This window comes from Podarcis cretensis, assembly GCF_951804945.1.
Source record: "Podarcis cretensis genome assembly, chromosome: 1".
Taxonomy (NCBI): domain Eukaryota; kingdom Metazoa; phylum Chordata; class Lepidosauria; order Squamata; family Lacertidae; genus Podarcis; species Podarcis cretensis.
Window position 1 is genome coordinate 70,536,132 of NC_137170.1, and position 18,721 is coordinate 70,554,852.

At 39.4% G+C, this 18,721-nt stretch overlaps 1 protein-coding gene across 2 annotated transcripts in view; it reads left to right on the top strand.

Annotated features, from left to right (window-relative positions):
- Positions 1-18,721, top strand: part of IRAG1 (inositol 1,4,5-triphosphate receptor associated 1) — a 98,384-nt gene that overhangs the window by 62,106 nt on the left and 17,557 nt on the right. Inside the window, exons 18-27 of one of the 2 annotated variants that reach the window (XM_079965690.1) lie at positions 2,865-3,056; positions 5,601-5,701; positions 7,710-7,780; positions 8,477-8,650; positions 9,482-9,559; positions 10,547-10,593; positions 11,188-11,790; positions 14,557-14,635; positions 15,801-15,939; positions 16,975-17,005. In XM_079965690.1, the coding sequence (XP_079821816.1) occupies positions 2,865-3,056; positions 5,601-5,701; positions 7,710-7,780; positions 8,477-8,650; positions 9,482-9,559; positions 10,547-10,593; positions 11,188-11,790; positions 14,557-14,635; positions 15,801-15,939; positions 16,975-17,005 (1,515 nt within the window). The remainder of the gene's footprint in view (positions 1-2,864; positions 3,057-5,600; positions 5,702-7,709; positions 7,781-8,476; positions 8,651-9,481; positions 9,560-10,546; positions 10,594-11,187; positions 11,791-14,556; positions 14,636-15,800; positions 15,940-16,974; positions 17,006-18,721) is intronic. The other variant, XM_079965691.1, reaches the window with a different exon arrangement.

Sequence of the window (18,721 nt, forward strand, 5' to 3'; positions counted from 1 at the left end):
TTCAGTGGGAAAAAGATGAAATCCCAGGCTCTGTGACACTGAGATGGTATCCCAGGCTCTCTGTCAGGAAGTTCTTAATTCTACCATAGAAACCACAAAACACTGCATGTTTCTCAAAAATTAGTTTCATTTTGGTTTCTAGAGAGGGGAACAGAGATAGAAAGGATCAAGACAAACAAACAAACAAACAAACAAACAAACAAACCAATCACCAATGATGGATCCACAAACTACCAGTACTACTGAACAGAGCTCATGGCTTTCAGCATTTTGTTTTGCTTGTTTAAAGTGTTTATATTCCGCTTTCCAGTGCACCAAAAACCAAAGTGGTTTATAACAAAATTAAATGCTTTAAAGAGTAATACAATACTGAAATAGATTATTCCAACAGAAGAGCATTTTAAAAGCCAGAGACTCCCATCAATCTAATAATCCAAGGAGAAGGATTTTAAGGAAGTTCTCACCTGGACTTGAAAACGTATGTGGCAGCACCAAGCAAACTTCTCCAGGGAGCAAGTTTGAAAATTTGGGCACCACAACATTAAAAGACCCTCTTCTGGTGTGTTCTGCTCCCACCTCAAACAGCACAGAGACCCAGGAAAGGGCAATTAACAAGAATCCTAATATCTAGGTTTGGATGGGAAAAAGTCGCACTTGTGGTATCCTGGTCCTGAGATGTTTAGGGTCTTTTTGGGTAGTTGATCATATGGGAAGAGGTACTTCTAGGACATTATTCACCAGGATGGCTCGACATTGACTGCAGTAGTTGCAATCAGTCCTTGGTTTGAATCAGAAAAAGGGCATATTGTCTTTCCCAAGAAAGTCACTGTCTGAAGCAGGTCCTAGGAGCTTTCTCTGTAATTGTGTACACAAAGCTGACCTATGAAAACCTGGGGGCAAAGGTCCCATATTCACTTTAGATTGGAGCTTAATTTTATTTTTCAAAAAATATTTTAATGCATCAAACAAACTTTATTAACATGAAATATATATGTTATGTACTGAAGTTCTCACCCTGGGCCAGCAGGGGGATACTGTAGATAGTTTTCACTCAGGTCCACATACACAAATAAGGGATTGAAACTGACGTTCAGTGATTGGATAGTTACAGAAAGTTGCTACTGTTGCGTTGTAGTGGAGCTCTATATAAGCAGGCTGGCTGAACGCTTCAGTTCAGTTCTGTTCTGGCCTGTGAATAAACAAGAGCTGTTTGAAGAATCGCTGTGTCGTCTGATATGTTCACCCACAACTTAACAATATACAATAATGAAAAAGGAAAAAATATCATTGCTATAATGGAATAAATTAATCTCACATTTAAAATGCCAACATTTTCATTGTATTTCCATTCATAGGTATTTTTTCCTAAACTAAATATATATTTTAATAACATGTAGTAGTTCATACCAGCACCTGAAATATCAAATTCTCTTTTTACCAAAGCTGTTAACTGACTCCACTTGTTTAATTCTTCCTGATAATTAATTCCATTTTTAACATTGTTGAAAATTTTAATCAAGCTAAATTGTTCTCATATTTTTCTGATGATATCCTGCTTTCTTTGCTTTGACATAGAGCAGCTTTGCAGTGGTCAAAACCTGTAAAATCTGGATCTTATATGAAATTAGAGGCTGACTTTTTACAGAATTTAATTAGCAGATTAGTTGTTCTAACAGTAACTCAGCTTGCCAACTTTCTATTATAATTTCAACCACGCAGTTCCAAAACTGCTTTGCATTAGTGCATCCCCCATAACAAAAAAATATATACCCCTTTATGGCTTTACAAAACCAACACTTTCCATCTCCAACCTTACTTGTGATCTTTGACTTCCTGTTTTCACTATTTGGGCATATAAGCAATTGGCTTTTCTCTATGTTTATTTTGAAACCTGCACTCTCCCTGTACTGTTGTAAAGCTCTGTGTAATTCTTCAGATAAATCACAATATTGTCTGCAAATAAACCAATATTCCTTTTGGATTCTAATTCTTTTAAATGCCGATTTAAAGACTGGAGCATAATTTAAAGCAAAGTTGGGGAGCCTGTGGCCTTGCAGATGCTGTTGGACCCCAACTCCTACCTGCCTTGCCAGTAGCTGGGGATAATGTTGTACTCCAGCAACTTTTGGAGGCCCACAGTTTCTCGAACTCTGAATTAATGGGTATGAACTTTGAGCAACAGTCCAAATCCAACTGGTAGAAGTTGAAGGGAGTGGACATAGATCATGTAATGTGTTCTCCCTACCAAGGTAGAGGGCTTGGCCAGATTGCTATGCCTGCACACAATGGCCTTCTATGGTTGGTGATGGTATTAGTGATTGGCACAAAAGTCAGCCAATCAGTGCTATGCAAATATTGGTTTCTGTTCCAGACAGTAGGAACTACTTCTTTCCAAGCCAGTCAAAAACATTGAAAGTGTGTCAGAAAAATGACAAGTCCACAGTAAGCTCATCACTGAAATGCATGTGTGCAAAAACATTTTTGTGCACTGAGTAATATCCATGTCAAATGTATGTTATTTACCCAAAAAAATTGTCATTTTTAGTACTATGATTTCAACACAATCATTCCTTGACTTTGCCTAGAGTTTTATGAAGGACTGACAAGGAGGTCTATCTTAATTGGAAATGAGAGCACTTTAAAGCTTGCCAATGAAGCTTTCCATGCAATAATACAAGGAATGTTGAAAAGGTTTATCTTAATGTCCTTACTATGTTACATTAGACCTTTCAAAACCCCAAGTTAATAAAACACAAGGAGAAGCATAAGTTGTTACTTTAAACTTTATTGCTGCTTGTTGTTATAAAGTGATCTCAGCATGGACTTTAAATGGGTTTAATTTGTATTTTTGGCATTTGCTATAGCCTTGGGATCACAAGGCCCCACAGTGCTTATCTTCAGAGGTTAACTCGAAACAGACATTCCCATCAGTGCATAGCCTCTTTAGTCAACACTGCAATCCAGCGTGTCTTTCACCTCTCATTATGCCAACCCTACCTGAAGATGAGGGACAGCCAACAGAGACACAGAACCCCATTTTGCCTTCTCCAATCAAAGTAAGCAACATTTATAAATATGCTATCCTCAGTGACTTCTGACTGCTTTACATTAGCTACCAATTATTATTTTTTACTATAATTTGTGCCTTGAGTTTGATGAAAATATGCTTTGGCATGTAATTTAGTCTTGTTTTCCCCCTCTGTGACATCACAATATTCTATGCTTTCTCATCACTACCTGAATTTTAATAGCAAGTAGGGGAAAAGAATGGAATGTTGTCAGAACCCAAGGTAAGTTCTACTAGATGGTACAGAAGGAAGAACGAGACATTGGCAGCAGTTCTTGCGATATTTATGACAAGATTATGACCACATCCCACACTGTTTAGCATATTTATCCTAACATTGCAATGTAATTTAACACTGATGAAAAATAGGAATTGATGTAGTGTCATATGGTGTTACATCACCACTCATTGATCTTTATTCTGGTTCTTAAGACTATTGTTCTTGTCTGAATATTCTTATTTGTGGTTTATTATGTATTTCACTTTTTCTAGTTTGTAGTCAGGGCTGCTGCCAGCTTCCTAGCAGAATGGGCTGTTATGACGCTATAGTTTAGGATGCTCTGCAATTTGTTCTGCATGACTTTTTAGCCAATGTTGGCTCTAAAACTAATCCTATTATAAAATACATTGGAATAGCTTTGACTGCTGTGTCCCCCCCCCCCAATATTTATCCATATTATATGGCCAGCCCTGGAAGTAGTCCCTGAACAATTAGTGCTGCTTGAGACAATGTATGAATGGCATCCTAGCTGGGGTGAAACAGAAATGGTAGTAGTTGCTACCAAAGTTGGACTGAGCAATGTTTGCTTTTTTGGGCTTTTTTTTTTTTTTTAAGAAAAAGATTTAGCCCTATTTGGCATTAGCAGTAAGATCAACCCATGTTTTCTGGTAATATTAACAGCATGTGACACTCCACATTGCACACACAGAGACAACTATGTCAACACAGTTGATGATTTCACAGAGAACCTCCTGACCTTCTAATCTCCCCTCAAAAATATTTTTGATGTTTTGCACATCATTTGGATGACATGCATAAAATGTGTAAAAGAGGGACCTTCTGCTAATATGCAGTACTGAATCAACAAGCGTAATGATTTTCAAGCCTGCTTCTTTAGGATTTATGTTATCAACTGCCCTTTTTAAAAAAAAAAATAACAACACAAAACAGATCATCATGTTCTCTTGAGATGTGTTGAAAACTTTAAAGCCAATGTATATCTGGCACGTTCAGTTTTACTTTTATCATTGTCTTTTAAACCCAGGACACAGTATTCTACTCTTTGGATAAAAACATCCGCTGCTTTTCCTTTCAACATCCTAGGAAAATGTTGTCAGCAGTGAACTGTGCAGTTATTTGTCATGCATTCTGACACCATTACACATTTGTGCTGAGGGCTAGTTTCCTGATTTAAGATAAACAGCCCACGTGTGTGAGTTCTAGTGATCAGTCTAATGGAAGGCATACAGTATAGGTCAAAGAGATCTTGATTTTGCTCCATCTTGCATGCAGTTGTGTGTCTTTTAAGTGTTGTCAGGTACAGAACAACGGTAATTGTTCACTATAAGAAACTAATGCTGTGAGAGCCTGGACAGTAGTCTCTTTTTCAGCTGCTGGCTGCTGCTTATTTGAAAGTTCGTTTAGTTAGCAACATCTAAGGGTTTCCTGTTTCCCACAGCATTATGTATTACTACCTAGAAAAAGCCATTATATGTCCTAGGTAGTATTATAAAAAGGTAAACATTCAGATTGACCCTGCCAGTCTCCCCATTCCACAGGAGCAGGCAGAGGATGCCATGGCTGTTTGTGACTCTAGAGGGTGAAGAACAAATGTGAGCTAGAATGGTTGGCCACACCTTGATATTGGGGAGAAATCACTGGATGTACATGGAAAAAGCTCTCATGAAACATGTTCATGTCATAATACCTCAACAACAACAAAATTAAATAAAGATTTTTCAAACAACACACACACACACACACAACCCTTGCACAGGAGGCAAAGCAAAGAAAGTCATGGTAAAAAAAAAAGTGGAGTTAAGTAATTGCTGTGTAGAATGTAGGACTTGCTTCCAGGTGGCCAAATGCACTGAGCTGTTCATGAGAAATTTAAAGAAAAATTTTGTTACCTGGGAAGGCATTTTATACACACACACACACACACACACACGCACGCACACACACAGGCCTATTATTACTTCATATTAGTAGTAGTATTATTGGTATTATTGATCTCACTTGTCCAATATGGCAGCTAGTCCTCAATTGTTTTAAAATGGATTTGAAACATCTGGGTTCTTTATAAAGTTGTTCACAAATGCTAATTCATCAAGAATTGTGTATTAGTTGCTCCTTCAGTTAGGTAGGGTCTGCATTAGAGCATAGGACTTGAATTATGCAGAGCCTGTGAATAAATAAGGCCTAGAATTTCATGTAAAAATGTCATGTTTATTCCATTGCAATTATCCTATGGTGTATTTCTATATTTCAAGTTAAATTTCCAAAATATTTTTTTTGTCACAAACCATTCAGGAGTCCCCTGTTGAAGCAGCAACATGCAACACACCTTCCATCGTTCTTCCAGAAAACATAGTCACACCAGATACAGAAAGAGAAAAAAATCTAGCTTTCAGGTAATACCTAAATAAGAACACACAATTTGTTTTCTACTCTGCCATAGGTAAATGAGGAACCTTCACAATCCTCCAACTCCCATCGGTGCCAGAAAGCACGGCCAATGCTCTTTATGGCGCTACATGCTGAGCTCTATACAACAGGAATGCCTTCTCTGCATCATTTGCTATAAACTGATTTGGCCTTTCTATATGCTTGGTTGGTTTGTTTGCCTCTTGCCTCTATAACTTTGTAGCATTCTAACATATACACAGCTTGTAAGGACAGATCTGAAAGTTCTTTCCTCTAGAAAATTATACTGTTGGGTCCAATCTCATGTGGACATTTGTGTAAATCTCTTTTGTAATGAAGTCTAGATTTGAATAATTGGAAACAGAACTGTTGCTCAGGATACATGTAACAAGCAAAGCTCTTTTTTTTTTTTTAAACCACCAGAGCATGCCGACTTATCCACTTCATGTGGAGCTACTTTGTAGGATGAGGTGCATGAAACAAAGTAAATATAGAGGGATTTCAAGAATAACACGATTTAACTTTTAGAAGACATCTAAAGGCAGCCCTGTTTAGGGAATTATTTAACGTTTGATGTTTTATTGTGTTTTCAATATTCTGTTGGGAGTCGCTCAGAGTGGCTGGGGAAAGCTAGCCAGATGGGCGGGGTATAAACAATATTATATTATTATTATTATTATTATTATTATTATTATTATTATTATTATTATTATTATTATATTGGATTTAAAGTAGGAATACATGTGTGTTCTCATGCATGTGGGCTAAATCCTGCAATCTTTGGTTAGAGGATTGAAACTTACGCAAGCTTTGAAATAAATATTTCAGCATTGAAACCTTTTGACGACTACATTGCCCCAAAGGAACAGCTGTCTTACCTGGCTGCTTGCCCAGTTCCAATACAGCTACCACTTCCCTTCTCTTCCCCTTCCCCTTCCCTGTTGTGTTCCTCTTTCTCTTTTTTCCTCCTTTTGATTGCTTGCTTGCATAGTTTTGCTTACTTACCTAGATGAAGAAAGAAAACGACTGCCAATGAATTGCCAGAGACCAAATTGCTGACAATAAATAAAATAATTTTCTAATACTTGACTTCAAGTTGGGGGGGGGGGTTAGGTGTATTAGGACTTACTGCTGTTTAAAGATGATGGGAAATTTCAGTGACCTGCTAATTAAAAGAGCAACAACAAACCAGAGCTCTTTTTTTGGGGGGGGGGGTTGGAATGTGCCCAATTATCATTCTAGTTTGTCTTATCTTGTACATTCAAGTTACACAGAATGATCGTAAATGTGTAATGGGAGGACATATGTTTGACAACTTTGAGAAGAAATATACTTCAAGCACTATTTTTATTGTAGCAATGCAGCCATTGGGTTAATTCCTGAACACTCAGTGTAGGCTGGCACACCTTCGCCACTCCCAACCATTCTGACCTACTGACAGAGGTAGCTCAGCTCATATAAATGTATCAGTTAGAGGCTAGTCACAAAATCTCATCTTGGAATGGAGATGTCAACGGTCAGTCCGTGGCTGCAGTATCTGGCTCCCATCTTGTTCTCAGCATGGCATGGGAAACATTTAACACAACAGAAGCTATTCTTACTAATTAAATCTAGCTGAATTTTCTGGAACAATTATGGCAACATCATTTTTGTTCACACAAAATAAAGCTGAGGTGAATTTAATGAAAAAATTGCATATTCAAGATGAGAGAAGATTTCTTGGGGTTTACACATGATGTGAAAATTGATCCTATTTTGCTGGTTTTTGTCCCGCTTCCATACAGAAAGCACTTCTCTCATAACTCTATGGGAAGTCCCAAAGGAGCTATTTCAGTGCAGAGTAGGATGCTGACTTGGCAAACTGTGAATTTTATGTGTGGTGTTTTTATTTTATTTTATTTTAAATTTAGTTTTAATACTTTTATAAACTGGTTTATATAATGCTACTTTAGTTTTAATAAAGCTCATTCCGCCCCCTTTTCTTTCCCCCTCCAGACCTGTTAGTCCTCATCTGCGGCATTCTCACAGAAATGCTAGGACATCAGCTAGCTCACTGACATCTGTGGGTAAGAAACACACACACACACACACATACATATGTTGGCAAAACTTTGAGTATTGCTTGATGAAAATGTGGAGTTGCCTATCTGCCCTGTAGAGATGTTAATGACTGTACCATTGTTCAGTATTCAACATTGCAATGGTATGAAAACTTGTTTATACGCTTGATTTAAGATATGCAAACTCTGTACAAGATTTGGTGGAGGGGGAGAAGGGAGAAATGCAAAATAAAATAAAATAAAATCCTCAGGCTTCTGATATCCTAGTGAGCAATGGATCAGTGCAATCCTGCATTTTATCTATCAAGGGTTCAAGGGGTTTAGGGCAAAGCTACTTAGGTCTGATTCAATTGCCAGATGTCGAATTCTGCCTTAGGTCAGCTGCTCACACCCAATATGCACTTCTGTGGTTAGCATGACTCCTTGGCAAAGCTGCAATAGCTGCATATACTGTACCATTTAACACAAAGATTGTCATGTGTGGGGAATATAGTGCACCATTGTGTCACCATTGCAGCAAGTCCAAGTTTCATTAGAGCTCAGCTACATCACAGGGTTTCCATAAATTCAGCATTTTACTCAGTATGTAATTAGATGGCAGTATGTTGAGTAAAATCTTACCTATATAGCACACCAAGAGATGAAAGACGTCAAATGCTGTTACATGATGCAACTGGGTAATTTGGATGCTTTTCCATTTAGATAACAGAGGTAATGTAATTGACTTGGTGAATGACCAGCTGCCAGATGTTAAAATATCTGATGAAGATAAAAAGAAGAATCTCGAATTGTTAGAAGAAGCAAAGAGGGTGAGTGAGAGGTTCCTTACGCGAAGAGGAAGGAAATCAAGAAGCAGCCTTTCAGAATCTCCCACAGGTACATGTTTTAAAATCCCATACCTTGAAATTAGGGACACGGGTGGCGCTATGGTCTAAACCACTGAGCCTCTTGGGCTTGCCGAACGTAAGGTTGGCAGTTCGAATTCCCACAATGGGGTGAGCTCCCGTTGCTCTGTCCCAGCTCCTGCCAACTTAGCAGTTTGAAAGCGTGCCAATGCAAGTAGATAAATAGGTACTGCTGTGGCGGGAAGGTAAACAGTGTTTCCATGTGCTTTGGTTTCTGTCACAGTGTCCCGTTGCGCTGTCTGTTGACAAACACCGGCTTCCTCAGCCTGAAAGCGAGATGAGCGCCACAACCCCATAGTCACCTTTGACTGGACTTAACCATCCAGGGGTCCTTTACCTTACCTTTACCTTGAAATTATGCAAATGGAACCCAGTGTTAGCCTGTGTGCAATGTGTGTTTTACCATAACAAATTTGCAAAGGTCATTTTAATGTAAGAGGCCTGTGGCACCATAAAGGCAAATATATATTGTGGCATATAAGGTGCCGAAAGCTTTTTGCCCGCTTATTCTTGACATCATTCATAGATTTTAAAGATGCACATGTCTTTCAGCTTTTCCTCATGTTAGCTGTACTTGGACATTCTTCGCTCCCATGTTCACCAAGTCATGCAAAGTAGCCCAACCCCAACATGCTTCTCTCAGTGTTTGTACATATAGCACTCTCCTGTGACATCACTCAGCAAAAGCATGGTGCCCTGCTCATTATCTGTTGCAGATTTAATGGTCTGCTTGCTTAAAACCGGAAAATGAGAACTAACCACTCAGAATAACTATTCATTGTTGTGTATAACTTTAATGCAGCTATATCCCCAGCACTTAGCCCTAATGTTTCACCTGCTGCCTCTCGGAGCAACTCTTTCACTCTGCCAAGTCCAACAGGTAAAATTAATGTTGCATGTTCAAATTATATACATATTAGTTGAGCAACCATAGATGTTTGGTCATTATAAGATCTCGTAATATTCCCCGCCCGCACACCACCCCCGAAATGGGTAAGCTAGAAATCTTGCTGGGCAAATGAATAGGGAATGTTTTACAGCAAAATGTGATGTAAATATGAGAAGAAGCTTGATCAGATCTAAGCTGTATCTAGTCCAGCACCCAACACTGTTCAGACAGATGTTTCTAGGAATCCAAAAAGCAGGGTGTGAAGAGCCCTTTGTCACCCACCTACCCACTTGCCCGCCCACCAAGAGAGTCTTTCTCTTTTCCCCCAGGGGCTAACCTGACAGGTTTTAGAGCTGGCCATATGGCCCCATGGCACCTCCCACTTCTAAGGTGGTATTGTTCTGTTAAAAGATTTTTGGCCGTCCTTTAAGACAATGTCCACTCTATCCTATATGAAACAGTTAGATTTTACCTGCCTTATAATAAGTCAGCAGGGTAGAGGCAGTATGAGCTCTCATGGAAGGAAATTCCATGGCAAGGTGGACAATGTGCTGGCAGCTGTATGCCCTGTTGACTCCTCCACACCCTCTAGGCTTATTATACCTAGCAGAGGTTTTATTGGTATTTTTAATGTATATTTTTTGTAAACCGCTTATAGGGTTTAATGATTAAATGGTATATAAATCCCCTTAGGCTGCAATGGGTAAGTCTTCTCATAAAAAGGAATCCACAGCAGAATCTCATTAGACATTTTTTAAATACTGGAGAGGCTCACATGGGCTGACACGTTCTATGAAGCAGTAGTGATTGTAGCAGAAGTCCTATAAGCTAAGGGTGTGTTGAATTGTTCAGGACTTTTGTTAACAGGAATAGCACTCTTTTCTGCCTGTAGTAGCCATATGGCCACTGAGTTTAGAGCTAACTATGACATGTTACAGTATGTGGTGGAAGTTTCATCACCTGTTTTTCATATTGTAGGTTCTGATATATGCCCATCTGCTTTGGGTTCAGTGCCTCCACTGCAGGTAAGAATGCTCTAATGCTGATTATTGTTGAGCACTGCATACAATCAATCAGGATAACAACACATTACCTTGGCAAGAAAATGTGTGTGTGTGTGTGTGTGTGTGTGTCTGTGTGTGTTGGGGGGCTTTATCAATGGGAGAACATGTGCTTAACCGGTACTGCATCCCCATATTGTCTCCTAAAAATCATCTCATTACTTTTGGGCCTGAATCTTCCACTGGCTCAGTGTAAATGTTTCTTGAATAAGGACTTTTATATGTGCAATTCTGACTTGTAACAGCTTCTACTGCTTCTTTTTGTGAGCTTAGCATGTCCCCTGAGCCAAACTGTAAACATAAGACCAAAACTTGGTTGCAGCTAATGGTTTGTCTGGAGTGAGCCAAACAATGAGCTCAGGATTGAACAACATGCTATTCCAAACTATGGCTTAGCTCAGAGCAGAGAGGCAGCAGGAGACAAAAGAAAGGAGTGCAGAGGCCACAGTCTCTCCAAGAACCTGCATAGTTGCGCATTTGCACTAATCTATAGTTTGGCCTAGTGTTATGTGTAAACAAACTCATTATACTATTTCTTTGATTATTTTTAATTTTTAGAATGCCACAAAAGGATTAACTGATCGAAATGAGAATGATCAAAGAAAACTTTCTCAGGAAAAGCCAGTTACACACACAACTGCTTTGGAAAATCCAAAGAAGTTGACGGAACAAAAGGAGAACTTTGATCCACATAAGCCTATGGATAACCTACCCAGATCCTGTACTTCAGGTTATGACACTGGCAGAGTATCTCTAAATACCAGCCCAAGCACCTGTGAAAACAAACTTCAGAATCTAATCCCTAAAAAAACAAAAGAAAATGATTCTCCTTTCCAAGGCCATTTACAAGGACCAGGGATATTTACCATGGACCCAAAGTTAAAGGGATCAGTAGCACCATTATCAAAGGATTCAAAAGTTTCTTGTAAAACAGAACTTAATACACCTGGTTCCCGCCCTCCTCTATTACGAGCTGTGTCGTGGGATCACGCAGAACCTGGTAATATAGAAAAGGTACCTTTTAAATGTCCATCTGAAGATGACAGACACTTTGCCATTAACAATAAACCCAACAACATATCGACTAAACAGTCAGCCTTCAAAGACCTCCAAATACAAGTTCAACCAGTAAGAATGCAGAAATTGACAAAGCTCAGAGAGGTGAGTTTCTATAAATTAGCAGGATTTTATTTTAGTCTTTTGTTGTTGTTCCAAAATTGTGTGATATAACAGGATTGGGCTTTGATAAAATAAGAGTAGAACCTTGCATTTTGAAGTATTGGGAAATGAAGAATTGTTTTCTAGTTCATTACACCAAAGGCCACATTTCAAAGGTAGAATAAGGTGAGTCAGGGCTTGTCATTTTGCTGTGCTTCTAGTTAAGCAAAACTTGAGGTCTTTAGGAAAGCGTTAACAGCAGAAAGTGAGCATTTCTATCTCTTGATCATTAGAAACACCTACCACCCACAATCTCTTGTCTCAAAAACTTTAACTTCCTTTTCATTAAGCTTATCTACTGGATTGTGAAAGCTAGGCACTTTTTTTTTTATGGGGAAGAAGCACAGAGATCCTATGAACATTGTCACCACAGTTCACGGACCTCCTTTTAGGCACATATAAAAAGTAACATAGGATCCCTGTCAGATATGACCTGTAAGTAACAGGACACTGTGACTGAATATTTTTATTATCAGTTGGATTGAAGGGGTGCTGTTCCTGTGGATTTATTTTTAATTTTGGTAAATTCATTTATCAAAATGTGTTCCAACTCTACACCAGAATTACATATGTAAATTGACACATTCTTTTCCCTATATAATTAGCTTTTCAACTCTGCAGCTTTAATGTTAAATTAGAAAGCAGTCTTTTGCCTTTTAGTGAAACAAAAGCTTACCGCTTAAAGGTGATTGTAAAATACAGTGCAGAGGTACTTTGGTCTCTAATAAAGTATGCAATATGTAAACAGGAAGAAGCTGATGAACTGTCCTGTCATCTTTCAAAGTAGTATTTAGGAATTAAATAAGCTACTTTTGGTCTCTTAGGAGATTTCTTCACATCCAGAAAAACCTTTCCTTCCTGAAGCTATATCAACAAATCATCTTAAACATTGCTTCAAGTGTTTCTGCTGTTCATGTGCTTCCTTTTCTTTTGTGTCTTATTTCTTGCTGCTTTCAACACTTCTTTCCCAGGACATCACATCACATTGTTATCTGCAGGCCTCAAGACAACTGGTTACTTCTGTGTAGCTGAAATAATCTACACGCATAAAGGGGAAAAGAAATTCAGGCAGAACCGTGACTAGAGAGCTAAAAGTCCATTTGGGGGCCTATGCTCTGGCAGCAAAGAAGCAATAGTTTTCCTTACTCTGATACAATGTTGGCAGTTTATTAACTGGATCAAATGTAACAGAGTAGAGAAGAAGAGAAGTCTTTCCAGCAAGAAACTCTCTCATAGGATTTAAAAAAATATATTTTTCAAAGTTTTATTTTCATAAAATGTGTTTATTTTCACCAGGAGATAAGATATAGTTTATATAAGCACAAATAATTATACAGTATTCAGTATTTCTTGGCATATACCAGATTCTACAGCAGTGCATCACAAAAGTCTTCAAATTCTTAATGAGCGTGGATTCTTGGTTTTCTCAAATCTTGCCAAGCACTTTGGCCATTCATCTGTTGTTGAGTAATTGATGATAATAAAATGGAAGTTGTGTTGGGTGAAATCTACACACATATAAAAACCATCCTGAAAATGCTTTTTTTAAAAAGCGTTGTTAAAAAATTCATTAAATTTTCCATAAAACTCGCCATCTCCATCTAGTGTCACATTTTATATTGCACTTAAAACACACTTAAGGCGTTTTGTTTGCAGTTGTATAGCAGAGTCCTTGGTCAGCATTTCATCTATCCAGAGTTTAACCTCTAATGGACTCCTCGAAAGGGATAGGTTTCAGTTTTGTCCGGGAAGTGCAGGTAGCTTTTTTTTGGCATGAGCCAAGGATGGTAAAGTTGCTGTAACTCCCGCTGGACATGGGGGGAAAGCTTGGCTACAGTGATCGGCACTCCTGGTAACCTCCAGCCTAGATTACAGTAATATGTTGCATGTTGAATTGCCTCTAAAGTTAGTTTAGAACATGGCCACTAGGCTGCTGTCTAGGACCATGAATAAATCTCACCAGTTCAGAGTGCTCAATTTTAAGGCTCTTTGCTGCTTAGGACTAGAGCATCTGGAGGACTGTATCCTCCCAACATAAGCCTGCCCATACTCTCAGGCCATCTTCTCCAAGTGCCCTCACTATTTGAGATGAGGTGGGTAGTGATTGAATGAAAAGCTCTTTTGGTTGTGGTACCCTTTTATCAGGTGTGCTTGCCTGGTATAGTGTACTTTGGTTTAAGAACAGCTTAGTTTATGAACAACGGATTAAGAACGCTGCAAACACGGAAGTAGGTGTTTTGGTTTGTGAATTTTGCCTTGGAAGCTGAACATGTTCCGCTTTCTGTTGAGTGTGTTCCATTTGTAAACTGAGTCCCCCACTGCTATGGGAAAGCATGCCTTGGTTTAAGAACACTTTGGTTTCAGAATGGACTTCCAGAACAGATTAAGTTAGTAAACCAAGGTACCACTGTATTGGTACCTTGGGTTGGATCCCTATACTTAGTCATACTTATGATAGATCCATTAAGATCAATGGGACTAAAGTTAACTTACATCCCACTCTAAGCATGACTAAGTCTAAATCCATTGTTTCTAGATTTAGTGAATGGAAATTTGTTATGCTAAAGGGTGCAATGTAAATTTATTGGTGACATGTTGCAAAACCCAGCAACTTGATTACCACCATCTTTGCCAATGTACTATATAATTATATCACTGAGCTTGTTATTTCTTGTGAAGAATTAATGCAGTTCTTTCCTACCTAATCAGGAGCACATATTGATGCGGAATCAAAATTTAATTGGACTTAAGCTCCCTGACCTAAGCGAAGCTGCTGAACAGGAGAGAGGTGAAATATGATAAAATTTGATGGGAAAAGTACTTGTGGTTAGGAGGGAGGAGGCCACAACAGTGGGGGTTTTTTTAACAGACTGAGGCCTCTTGCTAGAATACACCACTGAAGACCACACCATATGTGACTTCTTGTGTGGGTATGGTAGCGAAAAAAGCACATTGTTGCATGTGGAAATTATTGCATCCATCACAATGGATCCCATTTAGTACAATGTGCTTGTAATCTCAGCCTTTTTGAAGTCAGTAAAACTATTGTCAACAGACACTGGCAATAAAAGTTGTATCCCAGTTGCCACTTTCCAGACAGAGGAAAGTTGGTTCCACTTAATTATTGATAAGACAGTATTGAAATGCTAGGTGACAATCACATTGAATAGCTGGATTTTACCTTCAGTCGCTGTGGGTTAAAGCCTCAGCGCCTAGGACTTGCCGATTGAAAGGTCGGCGGTTCGAATCCCTGCGGCGGGGTGCGCTCCCGCTGCTCGGTCCCAGCGCCTGCCAACCTAGCAGTTCGAAAGCACCTCCGGGTGCAAGTAGATAAATAGGGACCGCTTACCAGCGGGAAGGTAAACGGCGTTTCCGTGTGCGGCTCTGGCTCGCCAGAGCAGCGATGTCACGCTGGCCACGTGACCCGGAAGTGTCTCCGGACAGCGCTGGCCCCTGGCCTCTTAAGTGAGATGGGCGCACAACCCCAGAGTCTGTCAAGACTGGCCCGTACGGGCAGGGGTACCTTTACCTTTACTTTACAGTAGTGCCTTTGCTGAATTTTCCGATTAGCCCTATTCCCATACTGGTTTCTTACAGCAGAATGTGGAATATACCTTTTCTTCATCCCCTTCAAACATTAGGCCGGGGCGGATCTTGGGGTCTCAAATTTCAATGACGCCCTGTGTAATGCCAAAATTTGGCACCCCCTCACTCCATTGTAAATCATAGTTGCTGTGCCCCCTGTTGCATCCCTGAGGCTCCATGCCCAATTCAACCAAAAGAGTCGTGCTCCCATAAATCCACCTCTGATTAGGCCCATCAGAGTACGAAGTTTAGTAATGTGTTAAACTACTTTAGCTCACAATGCACTACTGAAGCAATAGAATAGTAGTAGCAATAGTAGAGAAGTGGTGGTGTTGGCAGTAATGATAATGATAATAATTTTTTTAAAGTTTTGAACTCTTCTTCAGGGTCTTCACCAGTGCCTTTCTCATCAGAGGAGGAAGAGGCGAAAAGTAGATGTGAGGTGATGCCCAACATTCCTGACACTCTTTTACGAAAACTCCGTGTGCACACCTCTCTTCCAGGAAGGTAAACCACTCTGTGCTGATACTCACACTGTCACCCAAATGCTTTGTGGAAGAGATACTTAAGTGCATTAGATTCAAAAAGGCAATGTGTAGGTGTTCTCCCTCCATTTATGCCTACTACATGATGTAGTAGTTAGTGCTGGACTACAGTGGTGGATATTCAAATCCCAAGTAAGCTCTGAAACTCCAGTTGCGCTCTCCCAGCCTGACCTACTTCACAGGATTGTTGTAATGATAAAATGTGCGGAAAGTTACATATCCCACCCTGAGTTCGTCTAAGGAAAGTGGGATGGAGATCTAACAAATAAGAAAACTATGCATTTGAATTAGTATTATCTAAATTGTAATGCAAAGTTGTAATCAGAAACTAACTAAAGCTATATTTTACTTAGGATAAGTTATTTAGGATACCATCTCTTGGGAATGAGTTCATGTGCTATGTTTTGTAGCAAGGAAAACTTCCATTAAGCAGAAATTATACTTGGTCAAGCAGCTCAAAATATAAATGACCTTGCATTATGACTGTATGCTTACTGAGTCTTTCTGGCCAAATTAAGGAAATTATATTTCCTCTTCACTTCAGTCTTTGTAAGAAACAAGACCACAGTATATTAGGCCTGCCAACTTCTTCAGAATGGTGTTATCTTTTACACCAATACAGGAAGTGAAGCAGCCTTTGTGGTGTTTATATAGCACAATGCTGTGACAATAAATTAACATTATAAAAACATTACCTTGGATCTTGAGAGTCTAATAATTTTGCATTTGCCAAGGAACATACAGCACACTTAGGACCTGCATTTAATACATAGTAGGCAGCTGCATATCTTGTTTTTCCTTATCTAAGTACAGTAGTATGGAAGCCTGATGCTCACTGTGAAGTGAGGCTTATTCCCCTGCCATTCTTATCTCACTGGGGAAGTAATCACCCAATGCCCCAGGGCTAGGGCCGTAGGAAAATCCAGCCTCTATGGTTCCTAATGACCTTTTTTCTGCGCTGGCAAACTTTATAACTTAGTTTCCCGTTTTTTTGCAGCTCTCCTCCGCTTACTGAGAGAGAGGTTGAGGTAAGTCTCCTTTTGTTTTGTTTTTTACTGTAAAATGCTTGAAGGCTCTTCGTCATCATATTTTGTGTGCAACATACTCCCAAGCAACATTTTGTAGATAACCTTTCCATGGCTCCCCTCAAGACATTCTTTGAAGAAAATCTAATCCAAACTGGAGTCAGAGAAGAGTCTTTATTTTTAACAACAAACATAAAAATTCCATTAAAAAAATCAGCAAAATGGACAAAACTAAAATAAGGAGCAGAGCCAGCAGTCTTCATCAGAGCTATCCCAATCAGGGGATAAGACAGTCTTCAATAAGGCAGCCTTCACTAAATATCAGAAATCACTATAGAGGGGTCTAGTGAACCTCTGGCAGTAGCTGGGCCTCTTTGAAAGACCTTGGAGGGCAGGCAGAATCATGGATCATAATCTCATGAATTGTTGATGGTTACCACTATTTATAAGGGACGCAGGTGGCACTGTGGGTTAAACCACAGAGCCTAGGACTTGCCGTTGGAAGGTCAGCTGATCGAATCCCCGTGACAGGGTGAACTCCTGTTGCTCGGTCCCTGCTCCTGCCAACGTAGCAGTTCGAAAGCACGTCAAAGTGCAAGTAGATAAATAGGTACCACTCCGGCAGGAAGGTAAACGGCGTTTCCATGCACTGCTCTGGTTCATCAGAAGTGGCTTAGTCAGGCTGGACACATGACCCGGAAGCTGTACGCCGGCTCCCTCGGCCAGTAAAGCGAGATGAGCGCCGCAACCCCAGAGTTGGTCACGACTGGACCTAATGTTCAGGGGTCCCTTTACCTTTACCTTACCGCTATTTATTTATTTGAAACATTTTTGTACCACTTAATTATTCATATTTCTAAGTGGTATCTATAAAAAAATTCATAGAAAATAGGAAAATAAAACAATAGCAATTTATCATAAAGCCAAACTGGTATTCACTGGTATTCACTGCTGTTCTTTCTACCATGGTGTCATGGTGTCTGGATAAGACAGAGAGAGCAATTTTTAAAAGTTGTAGGAAGTAGCAAGGAAAGTTAACGTTGTTCTTGGAGTGCCATTCTTCTCCATTTGCTTTTCTGTTCTACGTTCTAACATCCATTGAGGAGCCCCATATAAATTATATTATGTTATATAAAATATTTTATGTCTGTGTTGATAATTTTACTGTCTGCTGTTTCTAATGCCTGTTTTTTTAAATTTATAATGAATATTTCATACTATCAAATGAACTGCTTTGAGATATATCTTTTATTTAAGTGATAGCTAAATTTTGCTAAATAAATAATGAATAAAGCTTTAGAAGTTATAGTTGTGGTCAGGAGTAAAAGGACTGAACTGATATGTTACTACTGCAAGCACTGATTTCACATTGGTCAGTGTAATGCCTGTGGTCTCAGTACAGCCTTGGAAAGTAAGAAATGAACGTGCTTGCCTGCGAAGTAACTTCAGCCTAGTCTTCCAAGCTGGAGAATATGATTCGAAGTGGATTTGACACTTCTCTTTGTGGAAATTAATTCCTACTAGTGTTTGGAATGGTCTCCCTCAGGAGGTTTTGGACTTTTCTTCCTTGGAGGTTTTTAAGCAGAGGTTGGATGGCCATCTGTCATGGATGCTTTAGCTGAGATCCCTGCATTGCAGGGGGCTGGACTAGATGACCCTTCAGGTGCCTTCCAACCCTACAATTCTATAATTCTATGAGTCAACTTTATGCAAAACAAT